Raw genomic sequence first — 26739 nt, 5'->3', positions numbered from 1 at the left:
ATCTCTCTACATTTGTTTTCGTGTCCGTTTTAGTGCTTTAACAGGCATCAAAACGGATTCTAAAGGAGTTGGGTACTCCATTTTAAGAAAAATTTATGATATTAACATTTACTATAGAGTAAAAATATAAGGAAGACTAAAATACCTTTAAAATAGAAAAAATAAGGCTTAAAAAAATAAAAAAATTAGACTATGGCGGATGACAACTCACAAATATGACGACAACTGAGTACTGACGTTTTTCTTAATTCATTGTTCAAATTGTTGAATTTTGAATTGTGTCAAAACAGCAAAACTCTTCGAATTTGTAAATTGTTTGCTATTTGAATGAATTTTAATTTATTGTTTGAATAAGAATTTTGTTTATTGAAAAACATAGTTTTTCGTGTACAGTACAGAATATAGAAGTTATTCATGTTAACAGAAGTTTATATCTAATTCATATATATTCACATTTTATCTAAAGTTTTCTAAAACATTTCGGTATTTAGTACAATATGCGCAAAGTGATCTACATGAATGAGTGATACGGCAAGTGAAACAGCAGCAAACGAGCGTACTGCACTTATGGACGGCCACATCGCGGAAGCGCGCCCCGATCGGGACATAGCAGAAAGAATTGCTAGAAAGCGGAAAACTAAAGCGGACACTCAGCGAAACTATGGAGTAAGAGAAACTTTTAATAATAAAATACCGTGTCCAAGATTCTAAAGATCAGCAATCGTTTATTAGAAAAAAAAGTTCAAATTGAATGCGAGTTCATATCTTGTACAATTACATGGAATTAAATTTGTTTCTAATGTAGAAATATTACATTCAAAGTTGTCTAAATAAATAATTAATTCTTTAAATAAATACCTTTATTCAGATTGGTCACTGTTATTGTTTTTAAATTTGCCATCAGATTTTTTGATGGAAATCTGTTTGGTGATCACCACAACCCATTCCTTCCAACTCAATATAACAACTGATTGAAATTATTTAATTTGTTTGTTTACTTGTTTTAGCTAATGATACATAAAAAGAGATTTTATAAACAAAATTACATCATATATCATATTTACTATGTTATGTTTATAAAATCCTAAGTGAAATTTGCTGTTGCAGAATATATGATAAAAATAGGCTTATATTTATTTGCCATCTGTGCAGCCTATTATTATTATTATTTGAAGAGGGTGGCTATTTCCTAGTCCTAAAAGATTCCTAGTAACACCGCATCCAAAATTGAACTATTGTGTTCGCCACTCATACTAAAGTTCGTCATCAAGCCCTGCCGCCTTTACATACCGCAGTAGTTCCTTGACACGAGTGTTGCAAACACTATCTGGTGGCACGAAGTAGTCGCCAAAGATTGTGTTACACTTATGCATTAGTGGGCCGCAGTCGCAGAGTAGATGAACAGGTGTTTCATCATCCTCAAGGCAGAACCTGCAAGTTTTGTTGCTTTTGATGCCGACCACACTGAGGTGCTTGTTTAGGCGACAGTGCCCGGTTAGCATCCTAGTGAGTATGCATAGATGTTTCCTGTTCAAAGATAGGGCTTCATTCGCATAGCTGCTGTTGAATGCCCTTATCAGTGCTTTAGAGTGGTTTAAACCTCAAGAGTTGTTCCAGCGTTTAAGTGCTTCTTGTTTACATTGGTTACTCAGGGCGTGTCGGATGGTGCTCTTAGGCAGTCCACAAATGGGTTCCGGACCATATTGGACTGCTTTAGCCCCAGCTCCTGCGAGCTCATCGGCCATTTCATTGCCTATGATTCTGGCATGCCCTGGGACCCATCTGAGAATCACTCTGTTTTTCATGCCTAATGAATTCAATGCATTCAATGCAATTATTGACTAACTTAGATGACGTCAAGTCAGCGTCTAAAGCCAACAAAGCTGCCTGACTATCAGAGTGAATGTAAATGTGATGATTGAAGTAGCCTTTTTGGATATTGGTTTCCGCACATTCCAGGATGGCGTAACGATGACCTCTGCTTGAAATATGGAGGTAAAGCTTCCCAGGTTTGTGCTGGATTTAAACCTGGGGCGTTCTCCATAGACCCCACAGCCAACTTCATTTTCCATTTTGGACCCATCGGTGACCCACATGAGGCTCTAGTCCTTCCACGTGACTTTGTTGTTCATCCAGTCGTCCCTGGAAGGTAGTTCCACTATATAGTGTTTAACAGAGATTAATTGTGGAATCATCTGATCAGGTAACATGCCTAATATGTGGTCTCGCAGAACTGAGTCCTCTAAAGTTCTAAGTGTTTGTGACATCCAGTTACATGAACCCCCCTGGGCGATTGCCCTCAGCATGCTTGCCTTCGCCTCTTGCTGTATGAACAGTGGAAGAGGCGGTAGGTTTAGCATTGCTTCAATGGCCGCACCACGAGTAGACGTCATGGCCCCGGTTACCAACATACAGGCAAGTCTCTGCAGGCTATTTAGTCTGTCTGCAGTTGTTTTCTGGCTGGCTTTGTTCCACCACACAATGGAGGCGTATGTGATTGTTGGTCTCACAATTGCTGTGAATAGCCATAGGAGGATATTGGGGCGCATTCCCCAATGTCTCCCTACCAGACGTCGACATACACCTAAGGTTGTTTTGGCCTTTTTCACGGCTTTGTCGATGTGAGAATTCCATGTGAGTTTCTGGTCGAATGTGACTCCCAGATACTTAACCTCAGCTGAGAATTCTAAAGTAGAGCCATTCAAGGTGGGAGACTTCAGTTTGTTTAGTGTCCGTTTCCTCGTGAATGGCACAATAACAGTCTTTCCTGCGTTGACTGACAGTTTGTTGGCTGTACACCACTGTGAGATGGTGTTTAGCGCCTTTTGCAATATGGAGCTTAGTAGGCTTTGGCAGAAACCTCTGACGATAATAATTAGGTCGTCTGCGTACCCTAGTGCATCAATCCTGAGTTCTGCCAGCTTACTAAGTAGTTCGTCTACTGCTAGTGTCCATAGAAGTGGCGAAAGAACGCCACCTTGTGGGTAACCTCGCGTAGTGTATAGCTCCAGTGATGTCCCATGGAGGGAGATTAGAGCTTTGCGATTACTCTCAAAAGTGCATTGACCTTACCCATTTGACAGTGGTGGAGTCTACATTTTTGTTAATTAGTCCCTTCACTAGCGTGTCTATCGGGGTATTGTCAAAGGCGCCCTCAATGTCTAGAAACGCACAGAGTGCAATCTGTTTGTCTTGTAACGCCTTCTCGACTCTATCCACAAGTTGTAGAAGGGCCGTTTCTGTAGACCTGCCTCTACAGTAGGCGTGTTGATAACTATGAATGGGCTTTAGGCTTAGAACATCCTCTCTTATGTGTCTGTCCAAGACTTTCTCAATAACCTTCAGGAGGAAGGAGGTAAGGCTTATGGGTCCGAAGGAGCTTGGCAGGGAGTAGTCCTTTCTGCCTGCCTTAGGTATAAATAGTACTTTACCCTTAGTCCATTGTTCTGGAAGATAGTCCCAGGCAAAGCTTATATCTTGACTAGTAGCGGTACTAGGATATCCAAGCGTTTTTGAAGAAGCGCTGGAAAAATGTTGTCTAGACTGCTTGACTTGTAGGCTTTCAGAGTCTTGATGGCGCACCTTATATCCCGGGGTCTGATTATCTTTGCCGCTCTGCGCCAGTCCTCGTCAAGAGGCCGTTGTGTAGGCGTTGCTACAGATGGTTGATGGGTAGCCCCCGGAAAGTGGTGGGCCATCAGTACTCTTACGTGTACTACCTCGTCGGCTGTAAAAGATCCATCTGGTCTCTTAAGCAGGCCGATTTGGTTTTTTGTCTTGGTTTGTCCTTGGCGAGCAGTTTGTGTACTCGGGCTCCTTGGGGAGTTTTAGATAAATCCTCGCAGAACCTCTTCCAAGATGCTCGTTTGACCTTCCTAGCTTCTCTGTTGTATTCTGTTAGGGCTTCTTTGTAGGGTTCCCATTCTTGGGTCTTTTTAGCCCTGTTAAACAGCCTCCTGGATTTCTTCCTTAGTTTGTTCAAGTTTGAATTCCACCAAGGCACTTTCCTGTTTGAGTGTTGTAAGGAGAGAGGGCAGCTAGCCTCGTAGGCGTCAGTGATGCCATCCGTGGTTACTTTCACTGCCAACTCTAGCTCATCCAGGGTTCTGATGCGCTTAGGGATGTCCTCCAAATTACTCCTGAGTTTCTCTTTGTAGACAGTCCAGTTTGTTTTCTTTGGATCCCTAAACGTATATGTTTGTTTTTCGAGGCAAGTCAGGATGTCAAATGCTATGTGTCGGTGATCCGATAGCGAAATTTCATCACTGACTCGCCAGTTTGATATTCGCCTGGCAATGTTGTCTGTAGCGAAAGTAATATCTAGAACTTCCTGCCTGTTCGAGGTAACGAAGGTTGGCTTATTACCTCTGTTTAGTACCTGCAGGCCGTTAGTGTCTAAGAAATTAAGAAGTTGCTTTACCTATGCTTCCCCAAGTTGTGTGGTGCCTATTGACGTCGGCCCCGACAATCAGTTCGGCGTTGTTGCGTCGTGCATACTCGACCACTCTCGCCAATTCTGTTGTCGGGTCTCTTTCTTCATATGGAAGGTACGCCGAGCAAACGATCACCTTGGTGCCTTCCCAACCTTTGAAACAGATGTACGCCGCAACAAGGTCGTCGGTGCAGACCTCTGTAACAGGTAAGAAATTAGTGTTCTTGTTGAAGACTATGCAAGCTCTGGGTTTTGATCCGCTGGTATTGGTACCAGCGGTGTTTAGTCCCAGTATTTTGCCGGTGTTAGCCCACGGCTCTTGTAGTAGGGCAAAGAGGATCTCTCTACTCGCGAGGCATTTCTCCATTACTGCAGTAGCAGCTTTGGCGTGGTGGAGTTTTGCCTGGAGTATCCTCGCCCTATTACTGCGGTGCGTCATTGGATCCCACCGGAGGTGGAAGGCTTAGGTCGGTCTGTCTTCTGATATGGGTGTTTCCGCTCGCGGCCAGAATTATCCCGACTCTGATCCTTCCCTCCCCTGAGGGGACCTGAGACGTTCCTCGACATCGACCCTTTTCCCCGGGACGTAATTATGGGGCAGCCGGCCGTTGCGAGGTCCTTGAGATCCCGGATGTTCCCGGTCGCACAGGCCCGCTGCTCTGGGTGGGTTGCTGTCCACTCGCTGCTGCGGAACCCTCAGAGATGCCCTTGATCTTAAAATTAATCTTTCTAAAACCAAGGGCAGCTCTGCACTCGGACTCTTTCAGAGTCTCCGCGGAGGGATCGTCCAAGGAAAAAGTGACCACTTGGCCTCGCGTGGAGCACCCTCCAGTGTTCGGTGTTCAGTCCCGCATTTTGCGCTCGGATCAGCTTCAGTGCCTCTTCAACTGTGTCAGCCTCAGTGTTCGGCAGAAAAGTCGTGGCTATGGAGGGTTTGGGCAGTTGTTCCTCCGAGATGCATGAGAGCTCTGCCTCCGGCCACGGCTTCAGATCCTTGACTTTGTTCACAAGCCACTCTCGGCTGAAATCATTTTCACAAGTCACCAGTATCCAGCCAGGCTTGTGGGCAAAGCCCAAAAATGTCGGCCCGGTACCTTGTTCAGCCCCGGTGATCAAAGCAAGAAGTGCGCGGCGCACTTTCCGCATTTCGTCCACGTTCATAGTATGGGTATGTCGAATGCCCACACGTGAGGACCCGGTTACCTCCTTGAAGCTAGGTCTCCCCGAGGTTGACTGAGTGTCATCTAGCCTGGGGACCTTCTTCGGCTGGGTTTTCGGAGAAATCTCATCTGACCTGCCACGTTTTTCAGCTTTCGCTTCAGGTGGTGGAGGGTTGTGACCTGCTTTCTGTAGGTCATTCCAAGGCATTTCGGCTAACGCCTTGGCTACAAGCATATCCGTTTGGAGAAGCTTTCTGAATCTTTTCCGGGCTGCACCGGACAGCTTCTTCTTTATATTTCTCAGTTTCGAGTCTGTTTCCGTAGGCGTTGTGGTTTCCTTAACGGTTGCCAGCTCGCCTGGGATTAGCCTCTCGGCCTGAGGTAAGTTTTCGGTTCCCTTGGGGGCGTCTAGCCGCTCACCCTCGGGTTCCGAGATAGATAGGTTTGCACCTATGTTGGACAAAATCGAATTTAATATATTATTTTCCTCCACTTTGTTCCCACGAGAAGCTAGGGAAATAAAGGTCACGAACCAGCAGAGCCCCGCTTACTGGCCGAAGGGTATAAAATAACACACCGAGGTGCCAAGGTATCAGAGGTACACCGTTAAAGTCTGAGCTCTCCCTCACGCAGCCCTCGTCACGGTACGTCTCACAACTTGGCTTGGATTCCCTCCTCCTTTATCCGGGCTTGGGACCGGCACCATACCAACCCTTTTGATATAGGACAGGATATGGAGGCGGAGTTTTGTGACGTACATATCTATAAGAAATAGGTATTTGGTATTGTATTTTTTAGTGAGGAACAATATTATTGTAGGATATAGTTTTTATATAGTACTAGCTGACCCAGCAAACATTGTATTGCTGATATGAACATCGCGATACAAAAGTAACAGTTGATCGTAGATGGGTGAAAATTTGGAGTTGTATTGTATTTTTTAATGCTGACTCATAATATAATCAAACAAATTAAAAAAAAAATCGAAAAATTAAATAAAAAAAATTTGGCGTTTAACATTTAACATCTAGGGGGATGAAAAATAGATGTTGTCCGATTCTCAGACCTACCCAATATGCACTCAAAATTTCATGAGAATCGGTCAAGCCGTTTCGAAGGAGTTTAACTACAAACACCGCGACATGAGAATTTTATATATTAGATTAGTAACAATTGCACCAGTGCAAGTGGTGAAAATAGTTTGTTGACTGATTTATTTCCTGACAAATAAAGTAAATATAAAAAGTAAATATTTAGGGATAGCTGAGTGGTGCAGCTCAATGCTAGATAGACTGTTGATCCTTGGTTTGTCATGAATGTGACTGTAAATTATATTGAAATTATTTACAGATGATTAAAACATCTCAGCTTGATAAAATGTTCAGTAAAACAAATCTTATAAGTATACTTACAATACTACTAGCTGACCACACAGACGTTGTTCTGTACATAATAAATAAAATACCGTTTTTGATGAATTTGTCAATAATTTTTCATTGTAACATAATAATATGCTCCTTGTTGTTATAATGAAATTGTTTCACAGCAGAACTGTCAAACCGCGCGTCAAAAATACTCTCACAGAAAATATGTCCAAACAAAACAAATATTGGAAATAAAAATAATTATGGGTCCCAAATCGAAATAAAAACTATCCTATCTCTTAAGTTGGACTAAACTGCACTCCATGAAGTAATAATCCCCATTGAAATCCGTTCATTAGTTTAGGAGTCCATTGAGGACAAACATTGTGACACGAGATTTATATATATTTAAGATACTTAAATTTGGTCAAAGGATTCGCTCAACCCTCTTGTATGAAGTAGTAGTAGATTCAATAAGAACAAATATTTTTTTGACATTCATAAGTGTCATTTCCGTGACTTTAAATCAGCCTTGTGGTCCAAAGCGGAAATGCTGCCAGTATTCTTGGTACACTACCCAATAATGATAGTTTAAATTTAATGTTCAGTATAATATGTATGTTTTGCTATTTCAGACTGTGGTGCAATCTGAAGATGGTCCATCTGGAGCAGCTAGCACATCAGGCAGTAACGACCAACCACTGGCTTCAGGTGCACAACCTATGGAAGAATTGGAACTGAAGTATGGAGCGAGACATGTCATCAAACTATTTGTTCCTGTCACTCTGTGTATGATAGTTGTTGTTGCTACTATATCATCCATCAACTTTTACTCCGTCAAGGATGTTTACCTGTGAGTATAACTTCATATTATAGCCTGTATAGTTCGAATCCCGGTAGGTGCAAGCATTTGTATGATGAATATGGATGTTTGTTTCCGAGTCATGGATGTTTAAATGTATTTATGTATGTTTATATGAATTTATGTATGTTTAAGTAAGTATATTGTATTAAATATATCATTGTCTTGTAACCCATAACACAGGCTATATATGCTTAACTTGGGGCAAGTTAATTTGTGTAAAAAGCGTGTCAATATTATATTATATTCATAAGATTTTTGTTCCAATTTAAATTTGTGTCATTTAACAAGACTAACACTAATCACCAAATTGAAAGCTGCACTATATAAAATGATTTTTGGAACACATTATTTGTTTTAAGAATATATTTCACTACATATAACAATCATTAAACACTTGCTGTAGTTAAATTTTTATAATGTATGTTTATTATATATTCTCAAGCAATTTTATTATAAATATCAATGACATTCTATTCATGTACATGAATCATCATACGTCAAGTGTGCCTACATTGTCTTTAAGAAGACTTTAGCAACTTCTTTTTTTTTTATGGAATAGGAGGACAAACGAGCGTACGGGTCACCTGGTGTTAAATGATCACCGCCGCCCACATTCTCTTGCAACACCAGAGGAATCACAACGTTGCCGGCCTTTATGGAAGTTGTACGCGATGTTTTTGAAAGAACCTACGTCGTATCGTCCCGGAAACGCCGCACAGGGAAGCTCATTCCATAGCTGTGTAGTACGAGGAAGAGAGCTCCTTGAAAACTACACATCCAGATGGTGGGGATGATATCCTAACTTGTGACGTGTCGTGCGAAGGTGGAATTCGGTGGCAGGAATTAGGTTAAACAGCTCTAAGCAGGTGATAAATGCGTAGAAGACACACAATGAAGCGACGTCTCTACGCAACGCCAAGTGATCCAGCCGTTCACAGAGCACTGGGTCTCCGACAATTCGAGCTGGTCTGCGTTGTACGCGGTCAAATGGATCGAGCTGATACTGGGGTGCGCCAGACCAGAGATGATAGCAATACTCTATGTGTGGCCGGACCTACGCTTTGTAGAGCGCGTGTAAGAGTGCCGGAATAAACCCGTTAGCGCCGACGTCAACTCAGGGGCATACGTTCTAAGCACGATTGGAGAAATGCCATCCGGCCCGCTCGACTTCCTGACGTCCAACGAAAACAGTGCTCGCCGAACAGTTCCCTACGCCGAACTTCACTATGAGACTGCCAATGATATGCCGTTATATGTGTATAGAACATCATTGATAAATAGGAAAATATAAAAACAGAGAACTATTTAAAATTTTCAATACCTGCCAATATTGTGTTTATTTAAAGTGAAACACATTATAGCATAAGTATAATAAATCATTCTTTTATAATGTGCTTCTATCTATTTTAAAAGCAAGCCACAAGTTAGGATATCATCCCCACCATCTGGATGTGTGGTGGTCCTCCACAGTGCGGTTTTCAAGGAGCTTTCTTCTACATACTACAAAGCTGTGGAATGAGCTTCCTTATGCGGTGTTTCCGCGACGGTACGACATGGGTACCTTCAAAGGAAGCGCATACTCCTTCCTTAAAGGCCGGCAACGCTTCTGTGATTCCTCTGGTATTGCAGGGGATTGTGGGCAGCGGCGATCACTTGACACCAGGTGACCCGTACGCTAGTTTGTCCTCCTATTCCATAAAAAAAGCATTCAAATTTTATATGTGATAAATAAAATTATTGTTATCTTTTCAGAGTTTATACTCCATTTCATGAAGAAAGTCCATACGCAGTGACAAAAGTGTGGAATGCTCTCTTGAACTCTATAATCTTGCTGTGTGTGATAGCTTTCATGACAGTTCTACTTATTGTCTTGTACAAACAAAGATGTTACAAAATCATACACGGATGGCTGATTTTGTCTTCGCTGATGTTACTCTTCTTATTCTCATATTTGTACATTGAGTAAGTTTTTATATTTTCATACAAATTTATATAGAGAAACTAGCTGACCTAGCAAACGTTGTATTGCGTTGTAAAATCGCGATACAAAAGTAACTGTTGATCGTAGATGGGAATCGAAAATTTGAAGTTGTATGTATTAATGCTGACTCATAATCAAACAAATTAAAAAAAAATTTGGTGCGGACCACCCTTAACATTTAGGGGCATGAAAAATAGATGTTGTCCGATTCTCTGACCTACCCAATATGCACTCAAAATTGCATGAGAATCGTTCAAGCCGTTTCGAAGGAGTTTAACTACAAACACTGCGACATGAGAATTTTATATATTAGATATGTTGATAATGAGAATCAAGAGATGCTTAAATGAAAAGGGTTGGTCAAGAGGTATAAACAAGGGTTATATGTCAGGAAAGTATAAAATGAGGTCCTTGGGTGTCTGAATTGATCATATTTAAAAATAATACCTTTACCTGTCAGACCTTTTGCTAATAATATTTTCTTTTATTATCTCGAGTTTCAGAGGTTTAAATAAACTTTCATATAAAATACTAAGTTTTACTTTAGTTATTGATCAATTTGTTTTAATTATCTATGTGAAATGATGCAATAAAAATACTCAAAAATAAAATAGTGTCATAAAACACTAAACGCTTGTAAATTAATTAAAAAAAAATGGTAATAACTATCTTCTTTTATAAACACATACACCTCTCTATATATATATATATATGTATGTATATATATATATATATATATATATTTATATTTATAAAATTAATAAGATATTCTAAACACTATTTTGTTATCTAAGCACACATGTTTTTGTTTTCACAGCATACACAGGCCTTTATCATAAAATCACATATGTTTGTGATTTTGAGGTTAATGTGTTGTGTCTGTAATCTTGAAATGAATTGTTAAATCTTAATATATATCAATTACGTGACACGTTGTTTGTCCGCGATGGACTCCTAAGCTAATGAACGGATTTTAATGGGGATTACTTCATGGAGTGCAATTTGGTCCAACTTGAGTGATAGGATAGTTTTTATTTCGATTTGGGACCCATTATTATTTTTATTTTCAATATTTGTTTTGTATGGACATCTTTTCTATGAGAGAATTTAGTGACGCACGGTTTGACACTGTGAAACAATTTCATTATAACAACAGGAAGCATTTTTTACGAAATAATTTGAAATATTATTGGCAAATTCGAATAAAACAGTATATTTTTTATTATGTACAGAACAACGTCTGTCGGGTCAGCTAGTTGAATATAATATTACGATGGCTAGTCGAGGTTCCGTGTTCGATTTCTAGTAGGTGTAAACATTTATATGATTAATATGGATGTTTGTTTCCGAGTCATGCATGTTTATAAGTATTTATGTATATATAAGTGAGTATATTGTATTAAATCTATCATTGTCTACCCATAGTATAGGGCACAGGCTATGCCTAGTTTGGGGCAAGATAATTTGTGTAAAAGTGTGTGTATACTAAACTTTATTTTATTACTGTACTATGATATATTAAATGTTATTTCAGAGAGGGCTTAAGAGCATACAATATACCAATGGATTATATAACTTTAGGATTTGTTATGTGGAATTTTGGCGTTATGGGAATGATGGTGATTCATTGGAAAGGTCCACTAAGACTGCAACAGGCATATCTAATTTTTATAGCTGCACTCATGGCATTGGTGTTCATAAAATACCTACCAGAATGGACAACTTGGGCCGTGCTAGCCGTCATATCAATATGGGGTACGTACAATTTTTGTTGTCCGTGATATAATATATCTAGATTTGATTTAAATAATAATAATTGTTTCTGCAATTTCAGATCTCATAGCTGTATTAACTCCGAAAGGTCCTCTGAGAATTTTAGTGGAAACAGCGCAAGAGAGAAATGAACCGATATTTCCAGCTCTTATTTATTCTTGTAAGTAACTCAAAATTATATTCTAAAACAAATATCCAATTTGTCCATGGCTTATAAAAGTCACAGAACTACATGAAAACCTAAATATCAGTAAAGTCACATAAACATGTACTTATTTGTTTTAAGTTTTCCTATTTGTATTATTGTTCAAACCGTAGGTATTATTTTAGTTTACTTCAACTGTTATCTTTGTAAGTCGTTAGCCACATCCAGTCCTTCTTATTCCGGATAAATATAAAATATGTTGATGTTGTTTTGATGTGAAATTTTTATCTACCTTCATTTTTTGTAATCGTTCACTTTGTTTGTTTTGCATGCTTTAGTCATAGAAACCTAAAGTAATATTATATTGTATATTTATGTAAAATTCTCATGTGAGTGATTTTATGTTAAATCTTATGAGAATAAATGTCTTTCCGAAGTCAAGGAAGCAATTAGTCTCACTTGTGTTAAATACATAGCAAGGCTTGCAAGTAACCCATACCAGTTAGCACTACAACTTACTGTTCCTGAGGCCATGAAAAGGCTAAAACGACGTCACATCTTATCATTTAATAGAAGTTACCAGTAGGATGCTCCTTTGCACAGGAAGCCGGCTGTATGACATTTTGTATTTCTATTGTATTTGTTTCGGTCTGAAGGGCGCCGTAAATAGTGAAATTACTGTGCAAATGAGACTTAAAATCTTATGTCACAAGGTGACGAGCGCAATTGTAGTGCCGCTCAGAATTTTTTGGGTTTTTCAAGAATCCTGAGCGACATTGCATTGTAATGGTCAGGGTGTATGCACCATGAGCTGAACGTTCTCCTCGTCTCGTCCCTTATTGTCATATTTAAAAAAGAGCGCTGATATTGCAAACAAGTATGATTGATCTTGATCTCTTACCATCGGTCTCATTATATCTCTTTTTTTAGACACAGGGAGTTGAGAGGTTAGGCGCGCTAGAGCAAGCAGGGGGCACAATAGATCCCAGAGTTTAAGTGCATTTTAATCCCCAAATAATTATAATATACCATCGGTGTGATTTATGCTTGTCTGTTAAAAGGCATAAAAGGCATTTATTTTCTCAAAATTAATTCCTTAAGAATTCTTTTTGATGTCATTTCTAATAACTACTAGATACTACTACCGTTTCGGAAACAAATGGCGCTCTGAGAGAGAAGCGGCGCAAGAAACTCTCCCAGCATTCTTTTTTTGCGCTCTTTTCAATAAAAATATACAATATTGTACAGCCATTTCTATCGCTATAAAATAACCACAATCTAGTCCCAGGCTGTCCGATCATTTAGATATTCAGCAGTGGACCTAATAGGATTTACGACAGAGCCATTTTTTATAAAACATTTAGGTAAATTTATTTATAGATTTTTTTTTATGGAATAGGAGGACAAACGAGCGTACGGGTCACCTGGTGTTAAGTGATCACCGCCGCCCACATTCTCTTGCAACACCAGAGGAATCACAAGAGCGTTGCCGGCCTTCAAGGAAGGCTAAGAAGAATAATGCCTGAACAGTGGCTGGGGCTTTATTGTAGAAGTGTATACATTTACCCTTAAAGCTATTATGTATCTTATCAAGCCTACTAGAATTAGTTACAAGCAATCCCTTATTTCTAGTGTTATGTGATAACATGTAGTTACTATGGGATATATGAACTAAATCCTCTTTTCAGCGACTGTGATGTACTGCCTAGTGGCTGCCGGCACCACGGAAGGCGGTAGTGGTGGAGGAGACAGTGGTGCAGGTGAGGGGCGTCCTCGGGAGCTTCGCCCTCTTAACCCGCACGGTCTGTCTTACACGAACACTTACTAATATTTCATTTTCATCTATCATCAAATCCACGTAGTTAAGGCGCGGTCATACCTCAATATCCACTCAAATTGGTTTCTTAGGGAGTCGATTACAACATAACGCAATGAAAATATTCCGACGCAAAAAATACAGTGGACAAAGAAGGATTTAATGATAATTTTAAACCGAATAGAATATTTATATATGTAAATGAAGCTCTTTTGGCTCTCCATTTAATTTAAATTTCCCACACATTAACTTTGACCTTAAATTTATTCTATGGTGACAGCACTTTGCACTATGTTCCTTCTTTAACGGTATTCACTCTGGTTTTATGTAATTGAAAATTACTAGGATTATTTGTAAAGAAATACTATGAATCATTTTAGATTATGAAAATATAAATTGATGCAATAGCTTTTAATGTTGTTTCTCTTTACAGGTTTGTAAATATTATTGTTATGTTTGAAAGTGTAAAAGTTAGTAAGTTTTATAAGTAAATAAATTTCTCTTGACACAGCAACAATTCAATAGTTTTTGTTTCATTATAAAACATATTACATATATAATTTGAAATATCCAATAAAAAATTTGGAAAATGCTTCCCAAAAATAAACTTTGGAGTCAAAAATCTTCGAATTTTAAGCGATAACAATATTCTTTTTTTAAAGAATTGAATAGAATTAGTACTTTTCTAAAACTTAAACCGAACAATTTTTCTATTTATTATGTAAATTTTGAAAAAAAAAGAAAACCAGTAAAATAAATGTCCATTTGCTTAGCTTAGCCACATGATCAACACAAATAATGTAGGGTTGGTTGTAGCGTTTACAATCTTAGTCAGTCCGCGCCTTAAGCAGAAAGGAATTTGAAATTTCAGCTCCAAATAATCTTGTATATAAATATCCAAAAAATAAAAAAACAGTTTCAGTGTACATTTTTAAAATAGGGTTTTGACTAAATGATAGATTTATTTAAGATGTACCAACAATAATTCAACTTAACATTAACAATTGATTTGCACTTACATACTAATTCTAGGTTGGTTATTCTAATTGGGTACATTCAGCATTTTAATTATGAAAAAATTAAGTAACTTAGTAATAAATCTTAATTCTAGAAACTATACAATGTAAATAATTATAAAGTGGTAAGTGTGGAATTACAAAAAATTAAAGTAAGAATTAATAAGTCATTAACAATCTAATACAAACTATTATCTACCGTGGTCGTTATTTTTTCTAAAACTTTATTTCTAAATGACTTAGAGCTTCAGGAGTATGATGGCATACTTCACTCTATTTTGACCAAAGTGTGATGCGAGTCCTTTTTGGTTAGCTCCGTCCAAATTGTGCTTCGTTCGACCTGCATAATATACAGTATCATAAATTTACTTTTTTTTAAACTTTAATTACTTTCTTGTTACAAATTGAGGGTAGAGTTTATTTATATTTCAATTCAATAGCAATATCTATTCACTAAATACATACCTACTGGGTCCAAAGCTAAAATTTGATTTTGGTTCATTTTATTGGCCAATGTTCTGGGAAGTTTTTAAAAATAGCTCCCCATTTTATTATTTTTTTGATACCTCGAACATTTTCATGAATTTAGCTGGAGCAGTTATCTTGAACTTACGACTCAATTCGAAACTAGTTCCGCATTGTCTAAACTATTCATAGTTTCTTATGTGGTTATTGCAACTGTAGTTAATAATTATCAACAATAAAATTAACTAAAAGTGTTCAAAAAAAATTAGAAAAAGCTCCTAAACCACAATTAGGTGAAAAAAGCGGATAAAAAGGGAAAAAAATTATTATCTCCTAAACTACGCAAAATCGTAGAACATACATAGGGGTGATTCGGATACTCATCACTATGAGGCTTTCAAATTTTAGCTTTGGAAGTCAACTTCTCGACCACCCTGTATATATTTTTCAATTCAGAGTAGATAACATTTTATATATATGGTGTTCAATAACAAGGCAGAATGTATTTGTTACTATTAAATTTAACTGTGCATGTTTACCATTAACTTTAATTACTTAAATCTCTCTTTCTCTCTCTCTCTCTTCATCATGCAGATCTAAAAATTGCTGTACCGCAGCAACTATAAAACTTAATAGTAAAATAAGTTCTAAGACCGGGTCCACAAATAAAAAACAACTCTAAAGTAAGTATATTGTACTAAATATATCATTGTTTTGTAACCCATAACACAGGCTATATATGCTTAACTTGGGGCAAGATAATTTGTGTAAAAAGTGTGTCAATATTATATTGACCTAATGACCCAATTGTTCATATTTTGCGTTCATATGTTTAGTTTGTAATTAATTCTTACTTTAATATTGTAATTGGCTTACGCCGTTTTATTCAAGTATAAAATAAAAATAAATGATGAATATTTGCGCAAAATTAAAGGTCTACATTTTGCCCTAATTAGTGCACCGATTTCGTTCATATTTTGTGTATCGTCAGCAAATGCGATAATAAATATGTAACATTTAATTCATATATAAAAAATCCATACTGTATGTTATATTGTTAATCCTTAATAATGTAATTATTATCAAAAGTACCCTTTGCAAGCTGATAACTGTTAATATTTATTTATAAAAATACATCAATAGTAGTCGCATAAAATCTTACGTAGATACAGAATGTTAAGGCGAAGAGTAAGCAGAAAACACGCAAACATGATGTTTTTAGACAAGTTTTGTGGTGAAAGTATAGCATTTCGAGCTATGAACACTACTTAATCCTGTTACACATATCCTTAAGTCTTATTTGTAGGTTGCTAATGCTTGCTGTTGGTTATAGTTAACACTGCCGAGCCTTTTTGAACTACCACTTTTATTTGAAGTTAAACAAGTTTTTTGGCATGGCGTGACGCATTTTTTTGGTGCTTCTCTCAGAAATGTTATTCTTATAGCTTGTACTTTTTTGTGTAGGTTCATTTATTCAGATTAGTAGTGAATAACGAGGATTGTAAGCATATAAACTGTTTTGCACGCAAGAATTTTGCAAATATTCGCTTTGTTACATAGATGGCTGGCCAGCAGCCGTGAACTCATATCGCTCAAGGTCGCTGGCATTTAGTGTCGTCTTAAAAATTAAATAACATTTAAAAATAGTTTGATGGTTAAAATTGATTTAGAAAATCGTATCGTGTTATTATTCAAAAGATGGCAATATAGTTAAAATAAATATATGACAAGATACCGTCCCACTTTCAACGAGCGAGGGTTGAATTGAATTTTGCCCGGATGTCCAACTTTAACAATGTGTATTACTTTCAAAAATATTAAGACAAATTATGATGTGATACTCTGATATTATATTCTCACGTGGGTATTTCGCGCCTAATGAAATATATAATGCGGAATCGAAGATGATTGTGTTTAGTATGTATTGGCTAATTTTCAAAGAAAGAAAATAAAACAAATTATGCACACGGACTAGTAAAAAGACTCCGTGTCACTTTACATAACAGTGTAGCACCAAAACAAGCCGATTAACGTGTAAATACATAGCCCCACGCACACACTGCTACAGGTCGATAGGCGGCCATTATGAGAATTGTCATCGTCTGTGACACATCAGTTTGTGTCTCAACAAAATATTTTTTAATGCCGTCGTGCGTTGTGAAAAAGTGTAAAAATTATACTATATAAGTATTTGTGGCCATATATGGTTATTTAAGGGAGAAAAAATTGTGTAACTACGAGCATAAACTGAAAATTTCGGGAATCAAGGAAGTGACACAACATTACTATTTAAAAATGTATTTATTGCTTTTCGAAGTATTCTCCGCGAAATTAGACACATTTTTCCATACGATGGAACCAATCATTTAAGCAACCATTCCATTCGGAACTTGGGGTCTCCAAAATGGCCGTTTTGTAGGCGTCCACAGCTTCTTCAGGTTATGAAAATCACACTGTTTTTGTGTTAAACCACTTCGAAAGTCATAATAAATCATCGCTCTAGAATTTTCTCGAGTCAATTCCATTTTCTCAACGACTAAACAAGTTGACAAAGACCGAGAATCTTTTTTTAAATAAATAAATGGTATTCGATTTTTAAAACCAAGGAGTTTTCAATTAAAAAGATTTTAATATGACAGGAACAGTGGAAATATTCCATTCTCGATACTTTTAGTGCAGCCTATGTAGTATCCCCCGTAACCGCACACACACTAGCATAACGGTGTTTCACTTGCTAATATCACGGCACGGAGTCCTTCTTTTTTTACTCGTCCGTGATTGTCGATATTATTTATTGTTTGTACAGAGCGCGAGTCTCAGGCGGGCGCAGAAGCGCGGCGGGAGAGCGGGGAGGGCGGATTCGACGCGGCGTGGGTGTCGCGCGCGCAACACCCGCCCGCGCCGCGTCAGCTGAGGGTGGAGACGACGCCGCCCGGGTACACTACGCGCTTGGATCGACCGACCGCGCATCCCGTGCCGCCACACTATGACGCAGAGGACGAGAGTAAGTGCGCGCTCTTAACTAACTAACCAGTTTTATCAGGGAGAGGATTATTTGCACATATATGTACCATAACGGCGCCTGTTTCTGCTGTGAAGCAGTAAAGTGTAAGCATAACTGTGTTTCGGTCTGAAGGGCGCCGTAGCTAGTGAAATTACTGGGCAAATGAGACTTGACATCTTATGTTTCAAGGTGACGAGCGCAATTGTAGTGCCACTCGGAGTTTTTGGGGTTTTCATGAAAAAGGTTTTTAGGAACTCGGTTTTTAAGAAAAAGATTGTAATGGGCAGGGCGTCTCAATTACCATCAGCTGAACATCTTGCTCGTTTCGTTCCTTACTGTCATAAAAAAAACGTAGCACTCAAAGAGAATTTTATTCGTGACGTGAATCTTGTATGAAACTGCGCATCGGCAAGTAAAAATTCGCGTGCTATTTTATTGTTTTCTACTTTATTCTTGGGTAGTAACTGACTAAATGGCGTGCTAAAAATCACGCGCGCACGGATTTAACCCTTCCCGATCCGATCCTCTTAGCTTCGACTCATTTGATTACCGAGCGATTTTGGCGCGAGACTTTTACGCGCGCGAAAGTGTATCTATGCATATTATTTTATCTACACCCATGTTTTAAATCCTCTATTAAAGATTCTGAAACAGTTAGCTTATTGCCAACATTAAAACACCCAATGTTCTAATAACCATTACATCATCCAAACGAGTGTTGTAATGTTGTACTGAATTTCATAACAACACTCGTATGTTTTTTTTTATCCCTTCATGCTAAAAGAGTTTCAACAGACAGCCACATTCTTATTGCTCGATGGGTGGTATCTGTATGAATTTAAAAAAAAAATATTTTCGTTTACGCACGCTCCACACTCAAAGAAGGTCGCGCGCCGTAAAAAAAAATAGGTTATTCGAATCCCCGCCATTCTTGTTCGATATTTTTATTGTTTTGTTTACAAAAAATGAGCGATTCATTTTAAACGCTGCAAATGAACATTATATTCGAGTGAATTTTAATTATTGCACCATACAAAATGTAAATTACTACTAAAATAAATAATTGTTTCATTAATACTTAGTTTATTTGTATATAATCAGTAATGGATGATATTAGGTTACTACTAGGACTGGTGTTTTAATGTTAGCAGTTAACTAACTGTTCCAGAATCTTTTAGAGGATTCATATTCTGGGTGTAGATAAAGTCTTGTATGCAACTGTTGATAATTAGATATTAAAACACTCATGTAATACTATTATCACAAATCCACATTCGTGTTTTAATACCCCTTATTAGACAACAGTTGCATAAATAACTATTACGTGCAGCAAAATAATGCTTATAATTTGAAGGAAGCTATCGAACCAAGCTATAAGACCATGTATAAATTATGCATATTGTGTTTTATATAATATTACACACACGACACAAAGTTGAAAAACAGTTTTATTTTAGATTAAATGTGTTATTTTCAATGAAAACAATTGGTTTTATTTATAAGTGTTTATGGTTTTACAGCCAAATTATAAAAAAACTATGTTATTTCTAATATATACATTCTTTCGTAGTCATAATTTGAGATATTCATTAAGAAAGACTAAAATAAATCCCTTAACCTGAATCCTTAATCTTGAAGTGCGAGATCGCTTGTGTATGATATAAAATGTATACTATATTTGGTCAAAATAACTACTGAAATATATATTTCGGTAGTTTTTTAAGTTAAGTAAACATTTCAACATTATATTCCAAAATAAATATATATTTTTTTATCCTTTGTCTGTTCTTCGAACGATGCTTCAAAGTCAGTTTACCAGTGGGAGGCTCCTTTGCACAGGATGCCGGCTAGATTGTATTATAATGGGCAGGGCGTATCAATTACCATCATCTGAACGTCCTGCTCGTCTCGTCCCGTATTTTCATTAAAAAAAAACGATTATGGGTACCACAACAGCGCCTATTTCTGCCGTGAAGCAGTAATGTGTAAACATTAGGGCTCGAACCCGCGACCTCGCAGGTTCCGCATCGTTCATAAATTGTGGTTACAAGTTAAATTTGTATACTTAATCCCAGTAGTGAATCCACTTTAAAAATAACAAGTTGTTTGCAGATTATATTGTGAGATTAAGTTCTATCATACTTCGTTTACAGAGGGCGTCAAGTTGGGTTTGGGTGACTTCATATTCTACAGTGTCCTGGTGGGAAAGGCCAGCTCCTATGGAGACTGGAATACCACACTCGCCTGCTTCGTGGCTATACTTATTGTAAGTTTGAGGGCCTATAATAAATAAAAATACTTTAAAAATCTAATAAACACGCTTTATTTGAAAAGATAATGGTTAAAATTTAAAATGAACATCAATTCCTGCCTTATCGACGGTAGATTAAAAAAAATATATCAATCAACAGAATCTTATTTTGCAAATTAAAAAATGGAATAATTGTATCAAATTAATGTATTGTCATCGGTCCTCGTTTTAGATATTTTGTCTAAAAGTTACAATAGCATATTAAATGACTTTGCTAATGATAAAACAAACGAAGGAGCGACCGCGTTCAGGCTGTTACATACTTAATATGATTTATTATAACCAATTTATATGACTAGATAGAGTCTCTTGTTGATAGACAACCGATAAAAACAGGCCAGAAATATTAATTTAGTGTGCGTGACAAGCTACGTCTTACACTTGCGACCGACACCGATTGTTAGTGTGTGTGAATTGCTCAAAATAGAAGTTAGTTTTAAAATCAACTTTTTTTCGACGTTTTCACAGCTGTCACAGTCTATCTATCTATACGTATAAATGATCTAAGGTTCTAATTATGACGTCACTGTCACTGGAATACATTTAAAACAGTCACGTGTACATTTCACCTTTGACGTTTCCGCTATTCAATTGTCAGGCTTAGAACAGTTAGACGTGACAGTGACAACTGATACAAACATTCACGCCATATATAATATAATAATAATAATATTGACATAGTCTTACACAAATTATCTTGCCCCAAACTAGGCATAGCCTGTACTATGGGTACAAGACAACGATATATTTAATACAATATACTTACTGAAACATACATAAATACTTATAAACATCCATGACTCAGAAACAAACATTCATATTCATCATATAAATGATTGCACCTACCGGGATTCGAACCCGGGACCTCTAGCTTAGTAGTCAGGGTCACTAACCATTCGGCTATATGGTATAAATCATTGCAAATGTTTCCTTGTACAATTTTTTTTAATATAAATAAAATATTTATATTAAAATAATTGTACTATAAAATATTTATATTAAAATAATTGTACTCAGAAAGTAGGTGTATTTTAGTGGAATTTCGGGTCATTTAGTATTCGGGAACAACTCCTTTCATTTTTTGTTTTGTTTCAGGGTTTGTGCCTCACGCTTCTGCTGTTAGCGATCTTCAAGAAAGCCCTGCCCGCTCTCCCGATATCGATAACATTTGGCCTGATATTCTATTTCGCGACCCGGTCCATCGTGAAGCCGTTCGCGGACGCGCTCGCTGCCGAACAAGTATTCATTTAGCCACCGTCTGACAATTGACATTGACAGTGACATTGACAGTTACTGAAAAGACTAACGATGATTAAATAGATGTAGTATACACATGTGAGGATCGTGTAGATAATTTGTATTTAAGTAGGTTTCGTGATGAATTTGTGCAGAATTCGTCCGACATAATATTTATTTTGTCTTGAGCTTGAAACGGACAAGTACATAGTATAGTAACCGATATGTATATAAATATACTTTATTACATTTTATACATTGTGTCAACGAAATATTACTTGTAACTTCTTCTCTTTTAATCACAAAGCGCTAGTGAATTATCTGATGAGGCCTATAAGGTTCAATTTGCGACCGATAATTTAATGATTGACCTGGTTTGAAAGTGATAACTTATATTTTATTTTAGGGAACAATGACGAATAGTTTAAAACTAACTTACATAATGAATTTTCATTTTATGTACATTTAACAAATATTTACTCTAAAAGGAATGCCTGGATCTTAGATTAGGGATTAGTCTCCTCTGCGCTCCAACTAGATACCGCACTACCTAAGAACAATAGCTTTTTTATTACGGCAACTATTAGATGATCTTGACACTCAATGGCATCTTCCAAATATTGTAACACACGCTTCGTGTTATTTTACATTGAAATTAATAAAATACAAAATACTTACTGATGCGATGTGATCCAGTGTCTTTCTTATATCTTGTAGTATTATTTTTACAAAGTTTTACTACGCAATACGGCGTTTTAGTTTCAATTATTTGCAAAGTTTAACAGACCATGTGGCATGTTAACGTTCACATTGTTCGAGACTGGCCCGAGTGGCTGGGCGTAGTATTAGTTGCCGCGCTTTGCGACTATACCTGCGGTATCTGGTTGGAGCGCAGCGTGGACCAATCCTTAATCTAAGGCCCGTATATTTAATTATTATGATAGCTGACACAATGTTGTCAAACCATATTAATGTTACGTTCTCTTAAATATTATTTAAAGTTAAGATTTTATTAACGGTTAGGCTGTTATCCCTAAGTCGTATCGGTTCGGGAAAATAGCAGCCGGTAATTGAATGCACAAAGTGGCTGTGCAAGACGAAAAATTTCTTGCAAAACGCGCGATTGTAAAATGCCAGACGTCACCGTAATGCGGGTATTTAGCAACTTGACGTAACACCCGGTGGTGGATTTCGGCTGCTGGAACCCGAACAGCTCTTCTGAACACTCCCCGTGATAAATGCGGGAGAAGATGCCGAGAGAATCCACATGAAAAATAAAAAACGGCGTGTGTACTTATGTATGCACGCAAAAAGTTATATTTCTTTGGCCAAACGAAGCAAAAAACATTAAAATGATTTATTAAATAATGAATACGGCTGTTTGGGCTTGAACCCGTTGCCTGTCCAAATATTGGACGAAGAAACCAAAAAAATAACGAATGACGCAAACGTCAGAAAATTTTAGGAACCAACTTCACCCTCATCTTAAAATTACACTCTCATCATTTTTTATAACGCGCCTAAAGAAGTATAACTTCAATAGATTAAAAAAAAAAACTAAAAAACAAGCTTTTTATTGTAAACCATATTGAAATGTAGAAAATTGAATTCAAAATCGGTTATAGATAATGGTTGAAATTTAAAATAAACATCAATTCCAGCTTTATAAGGCCTAGAGGCATTAGATGAAAAATTGTACAAATTAACAAAAATCCTATTTTACAAATTGAAAAGTGAAATAATACTAAGTTTGAACGAAATAGGGCCGTTTAAAGTGGGTCGAAATCTAAATTATTCGGTTACAAACATACATACATACATACAGGTGAAACTAATAAAAGTGTGTAAAAATTGAATTTTTTATGTGAATTCTATGCCTTGGCAGTTCGTCATTACTTGATAGTTTAAGAATTATTGAATCCGTGGCATTATATTTCTTATTATTAATTCCGTTAATGCACGTCAATTTTACCAGCTATTTCTTTTCTTTCCCACCATGTTTTAATGAAAATTTTAAATTCTTATCTTCATGTTAAATCTGTTAGTGGTTTATGATTAAGTTATACTATGGCGGTAATCAAATGGTATTTCAATAATGTTATGAAGTAATTATGTAATGTACAATTGTATAAAAAGAAGTTTACTTTGTACATGTTAAATTATTGCTAAGATGAAATAAAATGTATAGATAATAAGATGTACGGATTGGTTTATCGGATGGTCTGAGCTCAGAATACAGTATAAACTCAAACCGATATTTAAGTTTAACCCCAAAATTCAACAATATTGAATTAATATATCCATATATATAAAAATGAATTGCTGTTCGTTAGTCTCGCTAAAAGTCGAGAACGGCTGGACTGATTTGGCTAATTTTGGTCTTGAATTATTTGTGGAAGTTCAGAGAAGGTTTTAAAGGTGAATAAATAGGAAAATGCTGCTAAATGAAATAAAAACAACAAATTTGTTTTTCCTTTGATGTGTCCGTATATAATTTCTATGAGAGAATTTATTGACGCACGGTTTGACAGTTCTGCTGTGAAACAATTTCATAACGACAGCTGGGTGCATATTTTACGAAGTAATTGTTGATGTTATGATATATTATTGACAAATTCATATAAAAACATTATTTTATTTATTATATACAGAACAACGTCTGTCGGGTCAGCCAGTCCTATTATAAGTTTCTACCCAGGACTTCTTAAAAATTTCGTAAAATAAAAAAAATCTGTATGCTTTTTTCTACCCCTCACATTGTTTGTGAAAAAATTTAATAATATTCTGTAGTGTTTATACCAAAAAACTGCTCATGCAATAATTTTTTTTGCTAGAAAACAAACTTCACACATTGTAAGTTTCTAGGCAATACACAGGAAGAATTTCATCAAAATTGGTCCAGTCACTTTCGTGTCTAAAGACAACGAACACGTAATATAATATCTATTTCCTTTACATCATTCGCTTCCAACACACTCCTGCTTCAAGAACAATATTACCATCCTCGAAAATGCTTCGGCTAATTCGCGACATTCTCAATTGAAATCAGAACTAATTAGCAACTCGATGACTTACGCTATTATAAATGATAGCAGAATTATAACCATAGTTTAAGAATTTTTCCCGCTATTTCGACGTTCTCATACGTCATACGGGATGACTGATGTCATTAATGACGTTAGCGAGTAGTAATAGGTATCAGTAGATATAAGAAATGACAGGAAGTTAAAAAAAAATCTCCTGTTTGTCACAAAATTACTTTATCACTATTAATGGGTATTTGTATTCTGTATTCTGAGGGCCCGACGAGATAATGCACAGAATTTATTATAATCTTAATGAGACGTAGGATTGTGAACCGAAACTGTTGAAGACTTAGCTTGTAGATAACTGTTACAATGCTTACATTTAATTTATTAAAAATTATTAACCTCAGACTTGATTTTATTTGCCAAAATAGATATAGAATACTTTTTTTGATACCAAGTAAAGAAATCGACATAAATATGTTTTTTTCTAGCGTCAGACAGAAACAGGACTTCCTACAGAAAGCGATCGGTATCCGTTTAGTTTTGACCCAAACCGAATCCAATATTTTTTCAGGCAGGTTTAAAATTTACTTATTACTAAAATGTTGATTATTTTATACACTTACACAATACCTAATTATTATGTGTAAATAATTTCTAGCAAAACGAAGAAACGAGATTGTGGAATGCCAGAAATCAACGTGATGCGGTTGGTACTTTGCACGTAATGTCCGTGGAAATCGGCGGATGAAATCAAATTGAACAGCTCCTCTGAGCACTCGCCGTGATAAATACGGTAGAAGATGCAGAGAGAAACCACAACTCTACACAATGTCAAAGAATAAAGCAGATGGGAGATGACTTGATCGGCGATGATTCGAGCCGCTCTTCGTTGTATGCGGTCAAATGGAAGAAGCTGATACGTCGGAAAGCCAGATCTGCCCAGATGTGAGAACGGTACTCCATGTGAGGCCGAATTTGCGCCTTATAAAGTTGCAGGCGGTGGCTTATAGTGAAATGATGAAGTAACGCTATATGAAGACTTTGCAAGCATAGTCTCGATTTCAGACACAAGTTTGTTCCGGTTCTCGTCGACGCTATCCCGGGATATGTTGGCACGGCCGGTGTAGGAAGCATACCCTGTGCTGTCGTCTGCATAGCAATGAATACTGCTGATTTCCAGCATATCATTGATATGAAGAAGAAACAGTGTAGTAGTTAGTTGCGGGACACCAGCGTTTATGAGTTTTAAGTCGGAGCATACACCGTTAAAGTTCGTACAACCATGATGATCAGCTCTGATCGGCCAAAAAGCTAGTGAGCCATTTGCACAACTTCTCGGATGGCAGTTTCGCTATAAGCGCTATATGCCAGACCCGATCGATGGCCTTGGCTATGTCCAAACTCACCGCCAACGCCTCTACCTTCTACTCATTCGTTTGCGCCCATGTATGGGTGAGGTATGCAAGAAGATCACTCAGCTGAGCGACCCTGACGGAAACAGTACTGGCAGTCGCTGATCAGCTGGTGCTCCTCTAGGTATCCCAAGAGCTGGCGGTTGATGATCGACTGCATTACTTTGGAGAAAATGGAGGTAATGGCAATAAGGCGGTAGTTGGACGGATCCGAGCGTTCACCTTTCTTAGGTATCGGGTGCACTATAGCCGATTTCCGTAATTTCGGGACTACGCCTGATGAGTAGGGCAGCCGGAAAAGACGGGTAAAGACCGGCACCAGTTTCGGAGCACATGTCCGCAGCACTATCGGGGGGAATGCCATCGGCCCCGCTCGATTTGTGAATGTCCAAGGTGAGAAGCGCCTTAAGCACGGCGCCATGCCGGATTTATACCTCTGGCATGTATGACTCGCACCGCGGAATATGCAGTGATGGTGCATCGTGTTGATCCAGAGTCGATTTAGACGCGAAGAGGGAGATCAGCTTTCTCTTTCGCATCCTGGGCCAGCCCGTCATCGTCCCTTTGCAGTGGCGTAATGGCTGGCAGAAGTTTCCTTGGACAGCCTTGGCGAGCGAGCAGAACGCACGAGTTCCCGAGGTAAGGCATGCAAGTCTCTCGCCAATTTGGCCAATATGCTTCGACTTCACGTCAGCAATAACTCTTTTGAGGAACATGGACGCATGAT

General features: G+C 37.4%; 1 protein-coding gene across 2 annotated transcripts; it reads left to right on the top strand.

Annotated features, from left to right (window-relative positions):
• The first annotated feature begins 286 nt into the window (after positions 1-286).
• Positions 287-25003, top strand: LOC126972343 (presenilin-1). 2 transcript variants are annotated; one of them, XM_050819024.1, is made up of 9 exons: positions 287-666; positions 7592-7809; positions 9574-9783; positions 11337-11557; positions 11637-11735; positions 13409-13480; positions 17824-18021; positions 20175-20287; positions 21428-25003. In XM_050819024.1, exons 1-9 carry the CDS (start codon positions 520-522, stop codon positions 21581-21583), a joined length of 1434 nt encoding a protein of 477 aa, XP_050674981.1. In that variant the 5' UTR covers positions 287-519; the 3' UTR covers positions 21584-25003. The 2 variants fall into 2 exon arrangements, with proteins under 2 accessions (XP_050674981.1, XP_050674980.1); XM_050819023.1 differs by having other exon boundaries at positions 13409-13522.
• Positions 25004-26739: the final 1736 nt, after the last annotated feature.

This window comes from Leptidea sinapis, chromosome 26 (genome assembly GCF_905404315.1).
Source record: "Leptidea sinapis chromosome 26, ilLepSina1.1, whole genome shotgun sequence".
Taxonomy (NCBI): domain Eukaryota; kingdom Metazoa; phylum Arthropoda; class Insecta; order Lepidoptera; family Pieridae; genus Leptidea; species Leptidea sinapis.
The sequence above is the reverse complement of the archived record's forward strand: the minus strand, read 5'-3'. Positions and strand labels throughout refer to the sequence as shown.